The sequence below is a fragment of the Capricornis sumatraensis genome, chromosome 22 (genome assembly GCF_032405125.1).
Source record: "Capricornis sumatraensis isolate serow.1 chromosome 22, serow.2, whole genome shotgun sequence".
NCBI lineage: Eukaryota > Metazoa > Chordata > Mammalia > Artiodactyla > Bovidae > Capricornis > Capricornis sumatraensis.
Window position 1 is genome coordinate 46,251,122 of NC_091090.1, and position 24,866 is coordinate 46,275,987.

At 41.7% G+C, this 24,866-nt stretch overlaps 1 protein-coding gene across 1 annotated transcript; it reads left to right on the plus strand.

Moving 5' to 3' along the window:
* The first annotated feature begins 254 nt into the window (after nt 1-254).
* MCUR1 (mitochondrial calcium uniporter regulator 1) lies at nt 255-24,842 on the plus strand. Its single transcript, XM_068994325.1, has 9 exons — nt 255-693; nt 7,930-8,049; nt 11,457-11,560; nt 12,110-12,211; nt 13,166-13,207; nt 15,355-15,426; nt 17,947-18,000; nt 20,134-20,248; nt 21,364-24,842. The coding sequence occupies exons 1-9, from the start codon at nt 255-257 to the stop codon at nt 21,417-21,419; spliced, it is 1,104 nt and encodes a 367-aa protein (XP_068850426.1). The 3' UTR covers nt 21,420-24,842.
* Nucleotides 24,843-24,866: the final 24 nt, after the last annotated feature.

A 24,866-nucleotide genomic window follows, 5' to 3' on the forward strand; every position in this document is an offset into this window, starting at 1 on the left:
GAGCCCGGCTCCGCCCCCAGCGCGCGCCCGGAGCCCCGCCTCCTCGCCCCGCCTCCCCGCCCCGCCCCCAGCGCCCGAGCGGAGCCCCGCCCCTCTGCCCTGCCCCGCCCCCGGCGCGGGCCCCGAACCTCGCCCGGCGGGCAGGAAAGGGCGGGATCGGCGCCGGCGCCCGTGCTCGCTTCTGCCGGAGGTGTCGGGCGGGGGCCGCGCGTGACCGGCATGAGCGCGCTCCCGGGCCAGTGACCGCGTTGGGGATGGACTGCGGCTCCGTCGCGGCCGAGAGGCCGAAGTGCCCGCCGGGCCGCCGGCGGCTCCTGCTCCTCCTGGCCGCCGGCCGCGCTGGAGGCCCGGGCGGCCGCGGCATCCCCGCGCGCCGCCTCCTGCCCGCGCTACCCGGCGGTCCCGGGGCGCTGCGCCCCGGCGCCCGGGCGGTCCGTGGCGGCGCGGCACGTGCCTCCCCGTTGCTCCTCCTCCTGCTGGTGCCCTGCCCGCGTCGGGCGGCCGCGGCCCCGCGCCGGCCGCCGGCGGACTGGGAGCGCCCGCGCTCCGGACCCCCGGCGCCCCCGGGCTCCCCGGCCGGGCGCGGCGGCGTGTGGAGAAGCCAGCCGGGCCTGGCCCCGGGCCTCGCGGGTGCGGCGGGCGCGCTCCCCCGGTGCCTCGGCCGGGTGGCCGCCCTGGCGTCCTCCAGGAGAGGTGAGGGCCGGGCCGGGGCGGCGGGAGCTGGGCAGGCCGGCCGAGGTCGCCGGTCTTCTCCCGGGCGGGGGACTGTCCGGTCAGGCTGTCTGGGCCACGCGTTAACCTGGGCTTCCCCAGACGGGAAGGTCCGACCCCTCCGGATGCGGGCGCCGGGTGTCTGGCGCAGGTTGTGACTGATGGCTGCGGGAAGGCGGTGCGTACTTCCTCAGATCCCCTGGGTCGGGTGCACACACGGCGTGTAGTAGGCTAGCGATGGGAGGCGCGAAGCTACAGGAAACGAAGGGATTGTTTCACAGTTTAATTTCAGACCCTGTTTTGGGTACGTTACTGTGCCTGGCATTTTTCTAAGTACTCAGGGTGTATCGGTCAGCAAACTCTTTTACTTCTTGGAGCTTAATTCTAGCAAAGGAGATTATATGTATATAATATAATAACGTTATAATATACATAAGTATCATATATTATATATAATTATATATATGTATATAATAACATCTGATCAATGGTGTCGGAAAAAATAGAGGGGGTAAAGGTGGAGAAGTGGAGTGGTCCTCCAGTTACTCATTTAAATGGAGTCCTCGTAATAAGCTTCTTTGAGAAGCTGGCATTTGATTAAATTCTTTGAGAACGTGAGATCAATCACTCCCCTGCATGAGATGAGGAAAGTCTAAGCAGACTCAGTGTACTAGACTGAAAACTGTTGATTAAAAAAAATATCATTTGGGGTAACCGTTATTTATTAGCAAAAGTCTAACTTTGGGGAGTCTATACATATACATCAGCAGCTCTCCCTAACCACACTGATGGCTATTTGAAAAATGTTTTCCTCAACAGAAGTGCTCAGTAAATGTTGGTTGCTTCTGAAATTTAAGAATATCTTTGGCTGGGCAAGAAACTGGTTAGTTTCTTGCAAAGCGTGAAGGAGAGTTGTGTAGGAGACTGGGAAATGAATAGTCAGCTGTCAGTGTGCTACAGTAATTGTGAGTCTTTATTTCTGTACTTTGCCTTTTGTTGCTCTTTTTTTGACAAGCTAGTGACTTGTGATTTCTTTTCCTCTCCTGATCCCAACAGCTAATGAGAATTTTGTTTCTTGATCTTCAGCCTAGTGGTCTGTTTGGTGTCCAGGATTCTCTGTAGAGCTACTTAGACCTAAGGGTGATTTATGAATAGGAACTTTGTGCTTCTTCCTCTGTCCAGGGCTAACTTTGGGCTTCTTTCGTGTATGCTTTTGATGTGCTGAAGGTCCCCAAAGGAGAATTACATATCATAGCTCAGTTTCCTTGTTTCCTGGTTATTAATTCTGGGAATTCATAGTTCTTGGACCTCAATTTGTTGTCACAATAAAGAAGGAAAAGTGGGCCAGAGCTACTTCTGGTGCCAGAGTACTGCTGTGTCCCTAGGCCCTGCTCTGTGATGGAGGCAAGATGGATTTCACCTTCCATCAGCTGGGGTTGGAGGGTCAAGTGGCACATAACTAGGCCGTCTCCATTTTTCAGCCAATAATATTTATTTAAAATAAGCTTGCAGTATTGTTTTAAATTACATGAATGATTATTATTATTAGAAAAAAGGAATTTGGGACTAGAATAATCGTATCAAGCCAGTTCTAGACACAAATATATTTGAGCTCTCTAACCCATGGAACAGTCCAGCACTGTTCTGAAATGGGTGGGGTGGCCTGTAAAGAGCTCTGTAAGAGGTACACTCATTCATTCACCTGCCATCCAATGAGGGCTGTTCTGTGTCCCGGTCTCTTCTCATAAAGGCCGTTTTTGCCCAGGGCTAGCCGTCTATGGGGTTGCGCAGAGTCGGACACGACTGAGGCAACTTAGCAGCAGCAGCAGCAGAGATAAAGGATGAAAAAAGAGGTGCCAGATTTAAGTGACCTCACTTATGTGAAAAGAGAAAACCATAGGTGAAGAGGAGAAATTAGTTCATCTCAAACTTTCTTTGTAGACAGTCTATAGATCTGGATCTAAGAATTCATACAGTTGGATATTTTGTTAAGTTATTTCTGGCCTGCAATGTACCAGGACCTCTGCTAAATGCTAGTGATACAAAAATAACTGACTGGACACTCTTGGGGAGCTTGGAATGAAACACAGACATGGAAATAAATGTAGTAGGTGCTATGATAGGGTTGTCTGTCCTGGCCTGAGAACAGAGATAAGGAAGGAACACAGGCTGCTCCCTTACCTGGGAGGAGTTAGCAGAGAGAACCTTACAGGGTAGCATAATGCCCCGCCCAGAACATAATGGATTCCAAAGAAAGGCAGTGCAAAAGAATGCTCAAATTACCGCACAATTGCACTCATCTCACATGCTAGTAAAGTTACGCTCAAAATTCTCCAAGCCAGGCTTCAGCAATACATGAACCATGAACTCCCTGATGTTCAAGCTGGTTTTAGAAAAGGCAGAGGAACCAGAGATCAAATTGCCAACATCCGCTGGATCATGGAAAAAGCAAGAGAGTTCCAGAAAAACATCTACTTCTGCTTTATTGACTATGCCAAAGCCTTTGACTATGTGGATCACAATAAACTGGAAAATTCTGAAAGACGTGGGAATACCAGACCACCTAACCTGCCTCTTGAGAAATCTGCATTCAGGTCAGGAAGCAACAGTTAGAACTGGACATGGAACAACAGACTGGTTCCAAATAGGAAAAGGAGTCAGTCAAGGCTGTATATTGTCACCCTGCTTATTTAACTTCTATGCAGAGTACATCATGAGAAACGCTGGACTGGAAGAAACACAAGCTGGAATCAAGATTGCCGGGAGAAATATCAATTACCTCAGATATGCAGATGACACCACCCTTATGGCAGAAAGTGAAGAGGAGCTAAAAAGCCTCTTGATGAAAGTGAAAGAGGAGAGCGAAAAAGTTGGCTTAAAGCTCAACATTCAGAAAACGAAGATCATGGCGTCTCATCCCATCACTTCATGAGAAATAAATGGGGAAATGAAACAGTGTCAGACTTTATTTTTGGGGGGCTCCAAAATCACTGCAGATGGTGACTGCAGCCATGAAATTAAAAGACACTTGCTCCTTGGAAGGAAAGTTATGACCAACCTAGATAGCATATTGAAAAGCAGAGACATTACTTTGCCAACAAAGGTCCGTCTAGTCAAGGCTATGGTTTTTCCTGTGGTCATGTATGGATGTGAGAGTTGGACTGTGAAGACGGCTGAGCACCGAAGAATTGATGCTTTTGAACTATGGTGTTGGAGAAGAGTCTTGAGAGTCCCTTGGACTAAGGAGATCCAACCAGTCCATTCTGAAGGAGATCAACCCTGGGATTTCTTTGGAAGGAATGATGCTAAAGCTGAAGCTCCAATACTTTGGCCACCTCATGCGAAGAGTTGACTCATTGGAAAAGACTCTGATGCCGGGAGGGATTGGGGGCAGGAAGAGAAGGGGACGACAGAGGATGAGATGGCTGGGTGACATCACGGACTTGATGGATGTGAGTCTGAGTGAACCCCGGGAGATGGTGATGGACAGGGAGGCCTGGCGTGCTGCAATTCATGGGGTCGCAAAGAGTCGGACACGACTGAGCGACTGAACTGAACTGACCACACTGTCAGATTAGATGAAGAGGGGTAAAAGGGATGCTTAAAATTTACCAGTTGAGAAAGGGAAGCAAGCCAAGCTTAAGGATGGAGTACAGAGTCTGATAGTGTGGGAAACAGAATAGCTTAGTTGGCCAGAACAAAAGCTAAAGGGGTGAGTGGGCTAAACTAGGATGAGCTTTGTGTGCCTTGTCAAGGGCCTTATACTGTAGGCAAGTGCTTCTTTGAATCTAAGCAACTCTCAAGTATTTTTGTTTGTTTTGTTTTTACTGTTTGACACACACATACAAAAGTAGTTGCTGCATTTTATGTTTTGTTGGTCTGCAAACAGTGCTTGGTACAAAGTGATTATTGGTTCTCTGGTCCTTATCTTGGTACAGACTGTGACTGCAGCCACCCCACTCTTTCCAGTAACTTGGGAACCACTGCTGTTGTCTTACAGAAAAGCATCAGATCTGTAGGGTCCTGTCCATGTCACATTTTTGCTTACTTGGAATTTCCTTTGAATGTTTAGGGGATGAGAATAGAATTGATCAGCTGAAGGATGTTTAGGAGAGCTACTGAGAAAACTTTTCAACTCTGAATTAATAGATGACTATTCTGTCTTCTCTCACTCTTCTATACCTGGCATCTTAGAAAGGTAAGAACAAAGATGTAGTAGGTTTTTATATTCAGTAGTGCAGTCGCTTAGTCGTGTCTGGCTCTTTGTGACTCCATGGACTGCAGCACGCCAGGCCTCCCTGTCCATCACCAACTTGTGGAGCTTACTCAAACATGTCCATTGAGTCGGTGATGCCATCCAACCATCTCATCCTCTGTCATCCCCTTCTCCTGCCGCCTTCAATCATTCCCAGCATCAGGGTCTTTTCCAGTGAGTCAGTTCTTCACATTAGGTGGCCAGAGAATTGGAGTTTCAGCTTCAGCATTGGTCCTTCCAATGAATAATCAAGACTGATTTACTTTAGGATGGACTGGTTTTTATATAGCTACGTTTATTACATTTGATTGAAAGATTTTTATTTTATATTGTCCATCTCTGTTTTGCTGTCAGTTTTTGTAGGCTTGTAAGAATAAGAAACTATTATGTTTAAATGGCCTTTCTTGATAAAAATTACAAGTTCATTTTGCAGTTGTTCCCTGTCATTTTAAAACTACTTTTATGGTTTGTGGAATACAAAAACCAGGAAACCATTACTATGCTGCCTCCTTCAAATGAGCACTGGGAGGGACTTCCTGGGCTGTCCAGTGCTTAGGACTCCACCCTTCATGTAGAGGGGCTGCAGGTTCAATCCCTGGTCAGGGAACTAGGATCCCACATATCATGAGGAGTGGCCAAAAACATTTTAAAAATCAAATGAGCATCTTGAAACAAATTTGCAAAACAGGTTGGATCTGTGGTTAAACACACAAAAATTCATGTAACAGGTAATATATGAATTGTTAGAACATGTCTCCCCAAAGGTAGACTTTTACAAAGTAAGGAAAGAAAACTACAGACAAAAATCTGTTATGAAAATACTAACAAACCAAATCCAGCGATGTGTAAGAGGGAGTCAGCGCCATGACCAAGTGGGCCCCGTCTCAGGAACAGCAGGTTCACTTATCATCAGAAAATCAGTTTGTGTAGCACACCACATTCACCGTGTAAAGGAGGAAAACCACACGATCATGGAAAAAAATGAAGACTTTGATGAAATTCCATAATCCATTCATGACAAATCTGGATCAGAAGCAACCTGCCTCACCTGATTAAGGACATCTGAAACACCTGCAGTGAACTTCATACTTCATAGTGAAAGGCAAGATTCTTCTCCCCCCAAGGTCAAGAACAAGGATCTGCTCTCACTATTCAACTGAACACGGTGCCAGAAGTTCTAGCCAGTACGGTTAGGCAAGAAAATGAAAAGGCATCCAGATTGTAAAAGAAGAAGTAAATGATCACTATTCACAGATGACATGACCTTGTACATGGAAAACTCTAAGGAATTCATTAAAATACTTTCACAGCTAATACACAAATTTAACAAGATTGCAGGAGACAAGATCAGCATACAAATTCTATAAAAACAAAACTCAGTTGTATTTTTATATACTAGCAATGAACAGTCTGAAAAATCTAAAGAACAACCCCAGTAACAGTAGCATCAAAAAGAATAAAATCCTTAAATTTAACAACAACAAAAGCACAAAAGTTATATTCTGAAATCTATATATAACAGTAAAGGAATTAAAGACCTAAATAAATAGACATTCCATGTTCATGGTTGGAAGACTTTAATATTTTCAAGATGGTACTGCTTCCCCAAATTGACCTACAGATTTAATACAATCTCTATCACAGTTCTAAGGAGCTTCTTTGCAGAAATTGATACGATATAATCCTAAAATTTATATGGAAATGCAATGGACTCAAAATAGCCGAGACAATCTTGAAAAAGAACAAAAAGAACTCACTTCCTGGTGTCAGAACTTATCACAGAGCTACAAGTAATCAAGAAAATGGGGCACTAGCAGATGGACAGACATACAGATCAATGGACTAGACTGGAGAGTCCACAGATAAACCCACCCACTTAAGATCGGTTGAATGTTTGATGAGTCACAAGACAGTTTAAGGGAGAAAATAGTGCTGAAAGAACTGGACATCCACATGTGAAAGGATGAAGTTGAACCCCCGTCTCACACCATATACAGAACTGCCTCAAATGGATCAAAGACCTAAACGTGAAGACTAAAGCTGCAAAACCCTTAGAAAACAGATGTCAATCTCTGTGCTCACATCTGCCAGTGGCTTCTTAGTTGTGACACCAAAAGCAAAAGGACCAAGAAAAAAGATAAATTGGACTTAACTTATCTTAAGATAAAAAAAAAAACCTCTCAGTAATAAAAAGATAGCCCAGTTTTTAAAAAATGGGCGAAGGGTCTGAAAGTATATTTCTCCAAAGATATACAGATGGCCAGTAAACACATAAAAAGATATTCAGCATCAGGGAAATGCAAATCAAAACTACAGAGAGATACCACTTGACACCCACTAGGATAATTATAATAAAAAAGACAGATAATAACAGTGTTGAGGATGTGGAGAAATTAGAACCTTCATACAGTTAGTCCTTTAACTGGTGACAAAGTTTAAAAAAAAAAACTGGCATATCTGTACAATGAAATATTACTCGGCAATAAAAAGATACTGACATAGAACACAGTGGGGTGAACCTCGAAAATACCACTCTGTGTGAAAGAAACCAGTCACAAGATATCATATACTTAATGATTCTGTTCAAATGAAATGTCCAGAGTAGGCAAATTCATAGAGACAGAAGATAGATTAAGGGATTGCTGAGGTTGGGGAGCACGGAGCAGGGAAATGAGAGAGGGTAGCTAGAGGGTCTAGGATTTCTTTGGGATCGATGAAAGTCTTCTAAAGTTAGTTGTGGGTCAATTGCACAGCTCTGTAAATATACTGAAAACAACTGAAGTATGCATTGCAAATGGGTGAGTCATATGCATGTGAGGTGTGTCTCAATAAAGCCGTTGTTAATTTAAAAAATAGGCCTTTGAGGTGTGTGCCTTGTGCGTTTTTGGTTTTTTTTTTTCCTGATGCTGAGTTGCCTTTGCCATCAGGTCCTGTTTTGAACCACAGTGTCCTTTCCTTTCTAGACCTGAGCCTCTGTGCTGGGAATCTGCAGCTGGACAGCAGAAGGAGAGAGTTCGCCTCTTCTGGGAACAGGAAGCTGTACTTTGACACCCATGCCTTAGTGTGTGTGCTCGAGGAGAATGGTAATCCTCTGCCAGTGGTCACTCGGTGTCATCGAGAAACACTGTACCTCCCGGCTTCCTGATGGTCTCACCTAATTTCTCATATTTCTCTTTGACTTTGAAGTCTACAAGTTGCCTTTTGATCAGTCTCCATGTTTTTAAGTTCCTTGTTTTTTTTTCTGTTTAAGGGCATTTTTGCTTCATCAGTACAATTGAGACTTTTCTCCTACGTTTTCTCTTTGTCCAAGTGAAGTGTATGTTTATAACATCACTCTGGAAGTTAAAGATTAGTGTTACAGGTTAAAAATTAGACACAAGCCAGCAAAACTCAGGAATGGCTCCTAGGACAGCTGTCTAAGGCCGGAAGGGACAGTTTTATTCCTGTGCATCTCGTGTGCTCTAAAATTTTTTGTGAAATTAAAATGTTGCGGAGCAGCAGTTATTGATCGTTTCAGCTTACTGTGGTTTTAAAAAAATATTCAGACTGACATTTTCTCTTACTGCTCTTGAACCAACTGATGTAAAAGATTACTCTGATATGTATGGCAGCTAATGAAAGTACACTTAGTATATAGGTAGCAGTCTCATATTTAATCTTGTCTAGACAAATGCACCGGAGAAGGCGATGGCACCCCACTCCAGTACTCTTGCCTGGAAAATCCCATGGACAGAGGAGCCTGGTAGGCTGCGATCCATGGGGTTGCTGGGAGTCGGATGCGACTGAGCAACTTCCCTTTCACTTTTCACTTTCATGCATTGGAGAAAGAAATGGCAACCCACTCCAGTGTTCTTGCCTGGAGAATCCCAAGGACGGGGGAGCCTGGTGGGCTGCCGTCTGTGGGGACACACAGAGTCGGACACGACTGAAGTGACTTAGCAGCAGCAGGCAAATGCAGAATGTAAGTTTAATACATATTATATTGATAATTCTTTAAACCGTGAACACATATACTCTCACAATCAGAATCTCAGATACCATAGCTTATGCCTTTGAAATACATCAGTCTGTGCTATAGTACAGTCATCCATCCGGTTATGCGTGTTCATATCTGCAAAGCTGCCCTGTGTTAATGTGCTTTATCTACCCAGAACACGGTGATGGGGTGGGTCCTTCTGTGCGTACGTGGGTTAGTTAGCGGCTCTGGTTTCAGGCTCTGCAAGCTTGCAGCTGCTTGGCCTCACAGTCTTTCTCCCTTCTCAGTTCCCAGCCGCCCACCTCTGGAGCATGGGTGTACTAAGAATTCCAGAGAGCCCTTGTGAGTGTTAAGCAATGTCCTGAATGCACGTTGGGAAAACTGTCACATGCTCTGTGATAATTTTTACAGCTTTTTCATCTCAAACTTGAAACAGTCAGCCTTTTCCACCACGACTTCTTTCTACTCAGAATTTTAGAAAGAAAAGTAGAAGTAAGAGGGGCATCTAAAATTATCTGGATAAGCAGAAGTCTTTTTTCCACTTTTCTTTTTCTTTCCTTTTTTCTTTTTCATGGATCTTTTGTATTCGAAGTAACCAGTTGTAAAAAAGACATTCCAGAGATAATAGGAGCGTATCTACATGCGCTAGATGTCTGACGTGTTAAGAGGACGTCATTTATTTTGTTAAGTGTGACTGCGGCCAGGTAGCTGCAGTGGACCCAAAGCCTTTCTCCCATGAAAGGTGGGGTTTGTTTCTCCTGCCTTTCAGAATCCGTTTATTTATTTTTGACAAAAATAATAGATGTTGAATGTTTCAACATATGTAATTCCTACTTTTCTTGATTTAAAACCCTGGCCCGTGAGTATTTGCCTATTTCAAAACCAGTGATGTAAGGACCCCAGTGGGTGTAGGATGTGAAAGTGCTTACCTGGATGATGGCTGGGTTAGGGTAAGAGCAGGAAGGACCCCTGGGGGAATGCTCTGTCCTTTATCCTTTTTTATCCCCTCTGGAGTTATGGCTCCTGATTCATAGAACTTCCTCTGTCCGTAATCTCACTGGCCCTGATTTTGTCCCACCTCCCTTTCCTATTAATAGAAAGAATTCATTTGGATCTGGTATCCCAGAAGTTTTCAGGCTTAACTTCTCCCTGTTCTTATCCTTTCTCCTCCTGTAGGTGGTTCTAAATTATAAGGCTGTAAAGTTTATCTCTTTTCTTATCAGTGTAAGTCCACTTTGGTTTCTCTTTTTCTTTTCTTTATAATCCTCAAGCCTAATTATGTTTAATTATGAACTCTTATTAATAAATTTTAAAAATTGCAAAAGACTTGTTGATTTTTTTAAAATTAGGAAAACAGGAAAGAACCAAGAAAAACTACTCTGAATCCCAGTCAGAGCTAAACTGTTAACATTTGAGTGATGTTTTTTTGCTAGCTGTTCATGACCCACACATTAAAAATAAAAGGATTTTGAATAAAGTGAAAAGAATAGGTTTTTGGAGGTCTTTTTGTCTTCTTTGAATTTGTTTCTTTGTTCTTTTTCAGTATAGTCCCATGCTTAATCTCATCCAGATTGAATCAGGTATAACTTTATCCAGACAAATATGCCATGAACTAATTATAAGAATCAGTACATTCTTCTGAAGTTCTTATAGATGAAAGTATTTAACAGAATTATATACCAGGTACTTATGCATCTTAAATATTTAAAATTAAGCATTTTAATTAGAATTTTCAATGTGAAATATGTTAGTACCTATAGTTATTAAAAATAGTAGCACTGCTAAGTTGAGTCTTTATATAATTCAGTTCAGCATCATTTATTGAATATAAAAGAATATATTCTTTCCAATTTGGGCTTTCCTCACTAGTGATTGAGGAAGATTGTGGAGGGAAAAATGTAAGAACTGATTTTTGTCTTTTAACATTAAATTAACAGCTGAATTATTATTGTATAGCCATTGACTTGACCAATTTGTGCTGGAAATAAACTTTCTCTACTTGATGTAATTATTTTTTACTAATATATACACTTTAAAATTGAAGAAGTCATATCCATTGTAGAAAATTAAGACAACACAGAAGAAAATAACAGCTACCTAGACTCTTTCATAAGTTACAAAAGCAATAACTTGTATAATATCTGTATTTTTGAGTCTTGCATCTTTTCACTTGACCTTGCAGAGCAGATATCTCCTGTCATTAGACATTCTCTGAAAACATGGTTTTTGACCCTTTGGAGGGACGTCAGAGCTCAGTCAGCCCCACCCCTCATTTTACATGAGGAAACAGTCATGTAAACACTCATGTGTCCAACTTGTCCCAAGTGACAGATACATCACAGCCTGTGACTAGACTCCAACCTCTTGCCATGCTAAACTTTCCAGCTGCTTCTAAATTCAGACATTCACCTGCAGGTGTAACTTTGTCTTTTCTCCCTTTCAGTGAAGGATTTTTTTTTTTTGGATTCTGACAACTATGGTCTCCTGAGTAATTGTCTTTGTGTGTTTGCCTAGGGTTTACTACTCAACAAGCAGAAGTCGTCGTATCTGCCTTGATGAAGATCATGGAGGCCAACATGGATATCGTCTACAAAGATATGGTCACCAAGATGCAGCAGGTAGCTTTGCTGGGGCTCGTGAGCAGATAGAGCTAGTGGGCCACCAGGGAAGACCCAGCATATAGCAATTTTAATATAGACGAGAGGCAAATGGCTAGAGTGGCATAAAATCTACTTATTCAGAGCTGTTATTTCAACTTCTATAGAATCATTAAGTTTGAAAACTAACTCTTCTAGTCAGCTATGCAGTGGACATGCATTTGAGCAAACTCTGGGAGGTGGGAAGCCTGGCCTGCTGCAGTCCATGGGGTCGCAAAGAGTCAGGCACACCTGAGCAGTCGAACAGCAGAATGCTTTCATAAATGGAAGTGCAGCCCGAATTGTAGCTGGCGGTCCTCTGACTGCCACTGTTAACCGTGATTCATCTGGTGCTGATACTGGCCTAGAGTTCTTCCTCTTTTCTCATTTGGAGACGGAGGAGGACGTTGCTGAACCTCTTTCTACGTGCCCATGTCCTGGTTTCTCATTGAGATGATCTCAGGTTGAGGTGGTAGGAGGTGGACTTCCTAGGCCAGATGAGGTTTATATGTTTCATTTTTCTTTTCCCAGGAGATCACTCTTCAGCAAATAATGTCTCAGATCGCTAACGTGAAAAAAGATATGATTATTTTGGAGAAGAGTGAATTTTCAGCCCTCAGATCAGAAAATGAGGTAAAACTAAAGAGCCACTCATATTTATCAAGTGCTTTTCTATTAGGATATGGAGGTATAATGCGTGTACACAAAAGTGTACAAAGAAGTGCACACCTCAGATGAAGAAGTGGCCCTTGGCTGGCCCCCCAAGACCTGCCGTCACCCACTCTAGCCACTCCTCCCACAGCCAAAATCACTATGGCCAACTTACATGGCCGTTAACTGGTTTTGCTCTTCCAGAACTTTATCAGTGGAATCACAAGTGTGTCTTGCAGCAATAGGTCACTCTATTCCATCGTTCATAGTATTATCAGAACATGCTGCGTTATTCTACTGTGATCCATACTAGAGTTGTTCCCAGCTTGGGGTTATTACGAGTAAGTGCTGCTGTAAAATATCTCTTCAAGTCTTACGTGGGCGTATGAGACCAGTGTTTAAATAGGTACTGTCTCCACATCTTCCTTTTGTTTTCAGTCCTGTTTAGAGTCCCGTGAAGGAAGTTCATTTATCACCTGTTGGTCTTGATCTTACAAGAACCCACTTAGCAAACAATTCCTTCTTTTGCTAGAAAAAAAAGATAAAGTTTGAAACTGTCTTGAAGTCATTTATTTGAGGGCAGAATTAGTTACAAGGAAACTTGAAAGAGATACTAAAGCATCTCTGGAGGGAAATGAGACTATTGAAGACAGTTGTGTTACTAATTGTATGTGGCCTTCAACATGAATTGAAAGCCCTCAAGACACACGATGACTATAGTACCATCCTGGCACGACCAGTGATCATTTCTGCTTCTGAGACTGTTCAGTTACCGTTGTGTTCTAAACATGGCTAAATTCATGTTGAATTGAGGAAAGAACTTGAAGAACTTGCTCATAGATGCATGCTGTAATATATGTTTATTACCAAGTCTTATGTTTTTCTTCTAACCTTCCAAACATATCCTTGACTGACCTCTTTTTAATGTTTCTTTAGAAAATAAAACTTGAGCTCCATCGGTTAAAACAACAAGTAACGGTAAGATCCTCATTCCTGTTTGCTTGCTCGTTTATAATTACGCAAGTTCAGTAATAAATATAATGTCCAAAATATTTATGTATTCTTAAGAACTTGCTTCTGTGTTAAATATTTGTGTGATATGTCTCAAAAGTACATATTGGAAGATGTAACCGAGAACATAGCCAAAGAATAAGTTACTGATGTCTGTAACCAAATCCATTAAGAAAATTGTGATCCAGAAGGAATGAAGTCATTTTTAAATAAAATTTTTCTAAAACAGCCACATGGAATCCTTACATTCTCTTAGGAGAGACTGTCTTTAGAAGAATTACATGTGATTTTAAAATGCTGACTGCAGGGGTCCAACCCCAGTGGATCCAGGGTAATTCGAAGTGGGGATGGCGTGGTGAGGAAAAACTTATTTATTTAGAAATATAAAAAGAGATTAGGAAGAAATAGTATAGTAGGAAAATTTAGTGGAGAAAAGAGGCTGAATAACTTGGTTTACGTGGAAAACTAATAAAGTTCCAAGACCAGGAACTTGCACCGTCTACGTTAGGCCACCGGCGCCCACTTGGATAGCAGAGGGTGCCCCGCCTTGGGCTCCCTCTCGTGTGGGTCTTAGAAGCCAGGGCAAGTAAGTACACTCAGAGAGCCTCCACGCCTCAGATGGGAATTCAGCCTGAAAAGGAGAGGGAGGTAGAGGAAGAAAGAGAGAGAGATTCGACCCGGGGGAACCCAGTCTTTCCAGTGACTTGCCCCCCCTCTATTGTCCAGAAAGGCTTTTTATACTTTGGGTTGTACATAGAGATCAATGGATAATACAAAATTATGCAGTGTCAGCAGCCCTGACTGCTATCGAGACCAGGCTTTCTCTCTGCATACTTAGCTGTATACACAAGTCTTAGGTGATTTACATCATCTTCTGGCCAGAAGGCCAATTAACATTTTACGGCCCTTTTCTGATAAGGGTCTGTCAACCAGAAAACTTAAAAGTGTTGTTCTTTCCAAAGCCTGGTACCACTCTCAGAAAGCACTAAATAAAGTTACATTCTTACATAGCAAGGACACAACAATTTATAACAATGAAAGAGGAATACAGTGATTTATAACAAAGAGAAAATTAATTAACTGAAAAGTCTAGTGTTACTAACATCAAAACTACTATATTCCTTTTTCTATATCCCAATTACATTGATTAAGATCCTTCAGGTGCCTAAAAGATAAAGAATGTGGAGGCCTGGCAGCAGTCATTGACTCAACAATGAAAACCCATCACCAATGTAATTCTTAGCTGTTTAGAAAAGGCTCTATATCTTTAAGATGCTTTAAGTTTCGTGTGTCTCGTGGTTGAGGGGCTGTAAATAATCACAAGTTGTAAAAGTCCGGGCAGACCGGTCAGGTAAGTTAGAAAGCCATCAAAGGAGTTTAAACCGAGACATTCTTTTTATATGCAGGAGACTGTTAACTGGAGCTCTGAGTTAACTCTTTCCAGAGAAAGGTGGTCGGGGACAGCCCCTGTTATGTCAGAAGAGTGGAAAGCCCAGTACATTAAGGCAGGCAGACTCTGGTTTTGGGGGTAGATGTTCAGGAAAACCCAGGGGGAACCCCTGAAGCCAAATCACGCCTTTGCATATGTCAGACTTCCTTCCTCTTGACCTTTGCCACGGGCGGGATTCCTCATGCTGGCTCCCGGCAGCTGACTAATGCCAGCTGCTTGATTTTTTTAAGTGGAAAGAACATTGGTGTTAAATAAGGAAAAGGTTTTGATGAGTGTCAGAAAGCTTTATTTGAACCAGAATCTAATATTTCACTTGAGTCCACCTCTGCTTCCAAAGTTGTCCAGAGAACAGCTTGATTCATAAATTCTACAAGGCGATTTTATTGGGAATCTTGATGTTAAAAGCAACAGTAACCCACTGTCATCTGACTTCAACATAAAAGGGGGTTATCTGTATAAATAACCAGGAAGTCCCCACAGATGCGGCTTAACCAGTCTCTTGACCTGACTCGTCTCCAGCTCCATCTCTCCGCACAGCCCCGGCCCCTACCCTTGACCCCTCCGGTGAAGTAGTGCAGACAGTGGGCCCAGGCTCATGTCCACACAGGCTTTGGGTCTCTTACTTTGGATTTCTTTCTGTCTTTGATGTTTGCCCTCCCACTAGGATGAAGTGATCAAAGTCCGAACAGATACCAAATTAGACTTCAATCTAGAAAAGAGCAGAGTGAAAGAACTGGTATGTTTCTTTATTTAAAAATAGAACATGAATTAATTTCTTTGCAAGACGGAACATTTGGTCAAGTCTAAGGTTATTTACAGGTCATAAGTACTGTTAAATATTTACCTGTATATGATTGTTACACATGGTGTTTCTTTATTTCAACTGTATTTTGGATTAGGACTTTAAAAAGCAACATTAAAATTAAAATCTTGGTCAAGTCAAGTTTGAATCTTGTTTGTTTCAGAGATACTAAACTCTTTGTCACTTAGACATGAATAAATTGTTTTATCTTGATCTCTTCGATATTAACCTAAATCTCCACTGGTCCTGATTTTGCAGAAGTTAAGTTGATTATCTGACTTAGATCATATTAAATTGTAAATATTAAATAATGTTAAATTCTACATTAAAAATTGAGGGTTTGAAAACTATTTCCATATATTGTTTTGAAATGCAGATTCTAAATGATTCTTTAAGTTATGCTAAATTGAGATTTTTAGTTAGGAAAAATAACTGAAAAATAAAACTTTCATTACTGAAAAGATACCACGAAATATGGGTTGTATATAAGCAGAAGGGATATATATATATATATGACATATGTTTGTTGTTGTTTACTTGCTAAGTCATGTTTGACTATTTTGCAACCCCATGGACTGTAGCCCGCCAGGCTCCTCTGTCCATGGGATTTCCCAGGCAAGTGGGTTGCCATTTTCTTCTCTAGGGTATCTTCCCGACACAGGGATCAAACCTGTGTCTCCTGCATTGGCTGGCAGGTTCTCTACCACTGAGCTACCAGGGAAGCCCCCATATGATATGCAGAATAATTATTATGCCAGTGTTACCTGCCTTTCTAGTCTTGAAACACTTTTACCCATGAAGAGGAAATCACTTAGTGTTGCTAAAATATATAATGATCACTAGCATATGACTAGTTTCTAGAAGATGAAAAACTCCTTTGGTTACCTTTGCCCTTAAGGGTTATAGATAGGCTTAGCAGGAATTCTGAATCCACTTGATGTAGGATGATGCCTCTAGCAACGAAGTCAGGAAGAACTAGATCTCAGAGATGGGGGATGTGGGCTGTGAGCATGGATTAAAGTCAGTCCATTTGTGTGACTTATTAACCTAGCTGAGAAGTCCTTTTTGGAAATCCTGAATTCAGATTACTCTGAAGTGCAGGACAGCAGTCTACTAGTCTGCAGCTAGCATGAGTTTAACTTGCACTGAGGAAGATGAGCTCTCCAACCCCGTCATTCTTTTGTTTAATACACTTAGAATACTGTTTCAACAGCATTGACTGTGGTGATATTTACAGCCAGTTTCAAATGCAGTACAGCCTATAAACTGCTTTGGGGTAGAGGGAGATGGGTCCAGATAGATGCTACTTTTATAATCATGGCAGTGTCGAGATTTAGTCTTTTCTCTTGTGGCTGAGTCAGTATTAGTGAAGGCTGGAATTTTAAGGGATGCAGAAAATCCCATTCCACCCTGCCCTCTGGTGGTAATCTGTTGCATAGCTCTCTCTGAAACCCTGGAGATGAGCATTCTTTGGTCCTGCAAGTAGTTCTTGGTTTGGGGTTTGAGTTGTTGTTTCTTTTAACTCCTAAGCAATGCTGTTTTTATACTCTATCCCCCTGGTAGTCATAGGGGGTCATTTATAGCTAGAAAGTTTCTAGAGACTTCAAAAGCATTAATTTCCCCCCATAACAAGTGTTAATTTATTGAGGATTTTTTTAATTCTTCACTTAAATTACAAATTTTTATTTGCCTAGGCAAATCCTAATGCCTACCACTAAGGAAACATGCCTGATTTTGGTTTCAGTATTGACAGAATCACACAGTCATTAATAGCAAAAAAGGCAAGGTATCATTTTAATTCTGAGTAGAACTAGTCAATTCCCTTAATAACATTGGATTGTGACAATGCCCACATGGATTTGTCTTTTGTTTTTGTTTTTTTTTTCAATTAAAACCAACATGTGATGGTTTAGTGTATTTCTTGAATCTGTGTATTTATGTAGTGTTTTATAATCAGAAGGCAGCATCTGTGTCACAGAATAATAATCCTTGAAATTATTTTTTTCCCAACTTTATGTCTTTTCTCTTTTGTCTAAGCTTCAAATAGTGCCAATTTTGTTTGTAGTTAAGATGGGATAGCTTAAATTGAATTGTTAACCCTACTTTTTTCAACCCTCCCAAAGCTGAAAAGCCTGTGACTCAGCATCCATCTAAATTGGTCCCAGGCAATGCTAGCATAATAGTGGGAGGGACTTAGAGACATCACAGCAAAGAGGTGAAAACCAATCGAGAGAGAGGTAGAAGATGACGAAAGGGAATCTAGATGTTGAAGCAATGAGTGAATATAAACAAGATTTTAAAAAGGTCAAAAGGAGAAAGCAGGTAGGCTGCTTTATCCTAGGGGTGACTGCTCATGGTACATATTCTTGGAAGTACTGAGACCAGAATATTTAAGGTACCAGAGAAGGAAGAAAGGAATAAATCAGAATCTAACCTGTTACATGTTTGTTTCAGTATTCGTTAAACGAAAGGAAGCTGCTGGAAATAAAAACAGAAATGGTGTCACTGGTAAGAAAAGATTCAGTTCTCATCTTGCAAAACTGAAACTCTACCCATTAATCGCAGTAGCTCTTTCTTCCTCCTGCTGGCTACCATCATTCTATTTTCTGCCTCTGTGAATTTGACCACTCTCAGTCCCTCGTGTAAGTGGAATCATACAGTATTTGTCTTTTTGTAACTGGCTTATTTTGCTTAGCTTTCTGTCCTCAGGGTCCATGCATGTTGTAACATATGTCAGAATCCCCGTCCTTTTTAAAGCTAAATATTCCCTTGTATGGACATACTACATTTTGATTATCTTTATGTCCATTGTGAATAGTGCTTTAATTGTGGGCTTGTGGATATCTGTTGGAGTCCCTGTTTTTAATTCTTTTGGGTATACATACCCAGAAGTAGAGTATCATGGGAATTTTTTGGTGCTTAACAAAGTACTTATTTTAATTGAGGAATAAATAAGGAATGGAGTTGTTGTTGTTTTTTACTTTATTTTTAATTCATGGCATGGATAACTTCTTTTCTGTCCTTATTACCTGGGACCTCTGAAACCTGGAAGAGACTTCCATGAGAGAATACTGAACTCATCCTCTGGAATATTTTACTCATCCATGCGTTTATTTCCTTATTCATTACCTGAACTGTTCACCACAGGGGACTACTTACTTGCCCTGGGATTTTTAGGAAGTATTTCCCATGCTTTAATGCATTTACATTAATGAAGTGTTACAAAGCTTTATAACATCAGCCAAACTCACTACCCTTTGGGTGTTAACTATGTATCTGGTTTAACTATTATATTTGGGAAAGAACTCATAAAGGCCCTTGGTATAGCCATGCCTCATAATAAAACACTTGGTATTTGAATTATAAAAGAAGAAAACTTTTTAAAAATATGAATAGAAATAGTGTCAGCAAGCGCTGTTGCTTTTCGATTACCTACCTAAGATTCCATTCATTTTTTAAAGCATGTTTTTTTAATATAAATTTATTTATTTTAATTGGAGGTTAATTACTTTATAATATTGTATTGGTTTTGCCATACATCAACATGAATCCGCCACAGGTATACACGTGTTCCCCATCCTGAACCCCCCCTCCCTCCTCCCTCCCCATACCATCCCTCTGGGTCATCCCAGTGCACCAGCCCCGAGCATCCTGTATCATGCATTGAACCTGGACTGGCGATTCGTTTCACATATAATATTATACATGTTTCAGTGCCACTCTCCCAAATCATCCCACCCTCACCCTCTCCCACAGAGTCCAAAAGACTGTTCTATACATCTGTGTCTCTTTTGCTGTCTCGCATACAGAGTTATCATTACCATATTTCTAAATTCCATATATATGTGTTAGTATACTGTATTGGTGTTTTTCTCTCTGGCTTACTTCACTCTGTATAATAGGCTCCAGTTTCATCCACCTCATTAGAATTGATTCAAATATATTCTTTTTAATGGCTGAGTAATACTCCATTGTGTATATATACCACAACTTTCTTATCCATTCATCTGCTGATAGACATCTAGGTTGCTTCCATGTCCTGGCTATTGTAAACAGTGCTGCGATGAACCTTGGGGTACACGTCTCTTTCAGTTTTGGTTTCCTCGGTGTGTATGCCCAGCAGTGGGATTGCTGGGTCATACGGCAGTTCTATTTCCAGTTTTTTAAGGAATCTCCACACTGTTCTCCATAGTGGCTGTACTAGTTTGCATTCCCACCAACAGTGTAAGAGGGTTCCTTAAAGCATGTTTTGAATACCTTTTATTGAGAGGAATTCAAAAGGAGGAGGTATATTCATTGCCATTGAGAACAGACCAGCTTTCTAATCTTAATCTTACTTGTAAAGCTGCCTATAATTTACAAAAGCTTTCTTCTATCAGTAATTGCACTTGATTCTCTAAACAGCCTTTGTGAAGACAGGGCCAATGTTACTTTTTATCTTTGTTTCAAACTGAAGGAAACAGGCCTAGAGATAGCTAAGGCCCTGACTAGCAGAATATAGCATGAAGCTATTCGAACTCAAGACTAAAGCCCAGGTCTCCTTAATCTGACCATGGGTGTACCTTGATTGCACCCTGTCGGGAAGGGACTCAAGGACAAATCCAGTGTGGTTTAATGCTGTGAATCTCTTTGTTTTAAAAGCACGCCCAGCAGGATCGGGCTGTCACACAAACAGACAGAAAGATAGACACCGAGGTTGCTGGCCTGAAAACCATGCTTGAGTCGCACAAGCTTGATAATATTAAATATTTAGCAGGTAAGCCATCTTACATTTAGATAGTTTAAATGAGCTGAAAATAAATTTTAAAGTTTTTTGGCCGAGCCACGCACGATCTTAGTTCCCCGACCAGGGATCAAACCCACGTGCCCTGCAGTGGAAATGCAGAGTCCTGACCACTGGACCACTAGGGAACTCCCAAGATAAACGTATAAATTAAGTCACAGACAGATATTGCGTTTTATTGATTCTAGCACACGTTTTTCGTGCTTTAGCATCTCTGAAATTAGAAGGCATCTTACAGTTTCCAATAGATAAAGTATCATACTATTAATGTCATTTTTTTTTCTTTCTTTGTAAAGTACCTGACTTTCTTTGCTACTACTCATGGCATCTTAAATTTGATGTGATGCTATCATCAAACTGTAGTTATTGGTAATTATTTTTAGTGACATTCAAGATGGAACATTTTACACATAGTGAAGTTGTGATCTTTCTACTTCAGTGGGTGACACTTCTTATAAGGAGTTATTTTGCTTTCAGAATTTGTGAGCCAAAAGAGGGAAAAAGATTCACGTACCAAAAAAAAATTACCTAACCATTATTTTAACTCAAGTTTAACATTCTGTATCAATATTTTGAAGTAGAAGAGTATTTAAACATAGAATTTTGCTCACAGAGTTAAAGGGTGTGTCCCTCTGTGGTACATGTGCCTTTACTTTGCTGCTGCTAAGTCACTTCAGTCGTGTCCGACTCTGTGCGACCCCATAGATGGCAGCCCACCAGGCTCCCCCGTCCTTGGGACTCTCCAGGCAAGAACACTGGAGTGGGTTGCCGTTTCCTTCTCCAATGCATTTACTTTGTGACCACAGAATTCTTGGGATTCTATACATTTATTGAGAAGTTTCCTTGGATATTGAACGCATTTGTACTTCGGAGATGACGATATCAGCTGTGGGGTTTTTTAATAGGAAGGTGTTTCATGGAGTGTGGCACATCAGTGGACAAGCCAGGTTTCTTGGGTTTTACTTTCTTAGAGGATAAATGCCTGTTTTGTTTTGTTTAATTTGTTTTGTTTTGTTTTTAGTAAAATGATGTTCCTGCAAGTAACTTAATAGAACTAATACTGTGCACAATTGTTCTTTTTCTTCCAGGATCTGTATTTACGTGCCTAACAGTAGCTCTGGGATTTTATCGCCTGTGGATATAATAAAGTGTCTATTTAAAGAGCATTCTATTGTTCTGCCTTAAGAACACCAGATTCTTGCTGTACTTTTTTTTTCTCATTTCTAATTATAATGCTGATTTTTTAATTTAATGTATATTATTTATTTTATGCAAATGATGGACAAATAACCAAGGCAGAGAAGTAAGAAATTTCAAAACTGCTTCTTTCATCTCTTCTATTTAGTTAACTTTATAGCTCTGAGTGGTGGACAAGGCAAGGAGGACTCCACTCCCCTGGACCAGTGAACTCAGTCTAACTTGCAGGACATAGCAAAAGTAAATATGTGTATAACTTTGCAATTTTAAATCTTCTGTCTCATCAAGGATTTGGGGTCTCCATGTAAAGGCACGGAAGCTTTGCTAAATGCTGAAGAATCACGGTAACCAAACCAAGAGCATCGAATCTTCTTCACCTGCTGACCCAGACCGTGACATCAGCCGGTCCCTGTGTCAGAGGCTGTGTTTCAAGTCCAGTCAGTCGGTAGCCTCATGCTACACTGTACTTGACACCAGAGAGAGATTTTTTTTTTTCTTTTGGTTTCCATTATCTTCGTTATCATTCTGCTTATTGTTTATGTGCCTTCCAGCTGGAAAATCTCGTTGCCTAATGAAGTATTATGATTAGGATGGAGACTGTCCCAGCCTCCTGGTGTGCAGACTCCCTCTGCCTCCTTCCCCCTCACTTGGTCCCTCCTCCTCTCCCTCTTGATTTAAGAGCTATCATAATGCTCCAGGGATGACACTGTCTCCCTAGAAAACATGCTTAACTCTCAGCATGGAAGTCGCCTTCAGTGTGTGTGATCGTCACCCTAATGGCCTTCTTCAGCTTGTACACGATACAAGGGCAGCACAAGGCATGATGTCTGTAGCAATACTGAGATAGTTAGCTAGTGTAGGTACTGCCCAGAAATATCTTTAACGAAGATGCCTTTGCCTATTACAAGCTCAGGTCATAGGCTTTGAAAATTAGAGAACTGTCCTGCCGGGTATCAGCCTAATGTGGGTTAATTTCTTTGGTTGTTAAAGACATTCTCCTGGCGACCTTACCTCTGCATTTAAAACAGATTACTAGATACAGCTAGGGGGTGGGGGTGGGGGGTTGGAAATGCACATTCTCGTCTTACTTGAATGACCTGCACGTGAAGAGAATAAGCATTCAAGAAATGATGACATCAGATGTCTCCTTCCTGTCTTTCTCACACGTGCGTGTGTATATCTGTGTGTACCTCGTCCAGTGGAAAAACCACATAGAGACTTCTGGATCACACTGGTAGAATAACGTACCCATCATCACTCTTCCATCCACAGTGGTGACTAAGTTGTCCTCTGTCCTTTGGATGCCATTTCCAAACTTTGTAAGTCATTGCCTTGTTTGAGAATATTTGTGTAACTTAAAGAGTCTGAGCTCCAGATTAGTATGAAAATCAAATACTTTGGCATTCGTGGTATCAATTTCAAAGTGAAAAATAATCTTTTTTCAACTAGATCCAAAGTTGTCTTAACTGCCACAAAAGATACTTTATCAATATATTCTTTCCCTTTCAGAGAAGGTTCTCCAGAAAATGCTGTTCATTTAACAATTGCCCTAAGTATTAGAGAGTGAAGTAAGTGACCTCCCATTAAGCCCACCTTTGCAACATAACTGATTAGGGAGAGCCAGAAGAAGGATGGAGCCACACATGCTCCACCAAACTGAAGTCCCAGGAGGAAAAAGCACTGTCCGCAGTCCTCTTTCAAAGCGAGTACCAATGCATTCGCAAAGTGACCTTATATTCCGATAAAATATTTTTTAAATAACATTCAGCTGGATGACTTTCTGTCCTCTGCCAACAGTATTTCATGTGACATTCCTCCTAGTGAGGGTGGGCGGCACCCACCTGTCACTTGGTCCGGGCTGTCACTGGCTGCAGTGGATTCCTCCAAAGTACCAGCCCACACCTCCCCAGCCTTGGGGAACAACGAACCCTGCTCTTGGTGGCCTGGACTGCCAGTTCGGGACCGTGTTCTCTATTTAGTCACATATATTCTATTTGAAAGCACAGGAGCCAGAAATGCAAGTATACCCCTGCCAGCACTCACCCAGCCGTCTGTGAGCCTGTAAGTGGCCGGGGCTGGATGCTGTGCGACAGTTCCTGAGCTCAGCTGGCTTAGAGGAAATTCGGTATTAGCACTCAGAAGGGAGAAGATGCCTGATGAAACTCCCTGCGTCTAGCACATGGGGGAATTGGCCATAGCGAGGTCCTGAAGATCACCCCTCCAGACACAGGTTCCTAACCCTGAATGTCAAGTGGCCTGAGTCCTTATTTCCAGTTCACGCACGAACCATTCAGAAGGTTCCTCCGTACCTTCTCTACACTCCCCTGCTTTTTATCTTTTTTAAAAGAGCTTAAACTGCAGCCCGACTCCTTTCCTGTCCCCTTCACCAGCAAGCCTGTTTGTGTGCATGGTTCTTTAGAGAAAACGTGAATTCTGACTTCCTTGCTGGTTTCAGCCCTCCTCTAAGTACTTTTCCAGCTCGATAGCTAACAAAACTACAGCTGAAGGTCTTCGTCATCTTTCCGCTTAAGTATGTCAAGTACCAGTCGAGAAGTCTCTGGTTCAGGAAGAAAGGCTTGACTCAAGCCAGCCATCTTGCTCTGAGCTCTTTGAAAACCAAACTCCTGAGCCGCAGGGTCTGTGGCCGAGCCTCGGCCGTGTCCCTTTGCTGCCGTGTCCCTTTGCTGCCGTGTCCCTTTGCTGCCGTGCAGAGTGACGAGCTCTTCCTTCTGTCCCAGGCTCCTCCGCAGCCTCTCCTCCTGCTAACCAGCTGTGTCAGCGTTGGCAGGGACCTCTCTCCCCCCGATATGCCGTGTACTGAGAATTTTGGCGTCATTCCTGAACAAATGTCGTATAGACAGCACTATGGAACTCACGTCTCGAAAACTGGCTGTTAACATACGTTCATCACATGTGTTGTGACTTTGCTGACACTGGAGCAAAAACGTTAATCAGGAGTGATTTACTCTTTATAGAAAATGTTTGAGCCTGTTTAGCCTTTTATCGGGGTTTCATTCGGAAAATACCAACCTTCCTGCAGATCTATAACTTACGCTGCTCTCCTTATAACCCGAATCATTTCTTAGCCCTTTCATTACTTAAGCAAATATTCAGTTACATTTTACTGTATAACTGAGGGGGCCTAATATTCTTATGATCTAAAATAAAATATTTAATTCTCTGTGATTAGAATACTCTTCTGTTTGTTCACATTGAATGTGAAAAACTAGAACAACTTATGCCTACACTGTTTCTGCTGTTTTTTTCCTTCCAGTTGTATATGATAACAATGATGTATTATTTTAAAAATCTAAAACCTAAACATTTGGATTTGCATACAGGATACATTTGAAAGTGGTTATCTGATTTAAAAAATAAATTTTTATTCCAAAGA

Coding starts and splice junctions, on each gene's coding strand:
- MCUR1 (XM_068994325.1), top strand. CDS start 255: ATGGACTGCGGCTCCGTCGCGGCCGAGAGGCCGAAGTGCCCGCCGGGC. Junction 11,561..12,109: donor TGGTCACCAAGATGCAGCAG/GTAGCTTTGCTG, acceptor TTCTTTTCCCAG/GAGATCACTCTTCAGCAAAT. Junction 12,212..13,165: donor CCCTCAGATCAGAAAATGAG/GTAAAACTAAAG, acceptor ATGTTTCTTTAG/AAAATAAAACTTGAGCTCCA.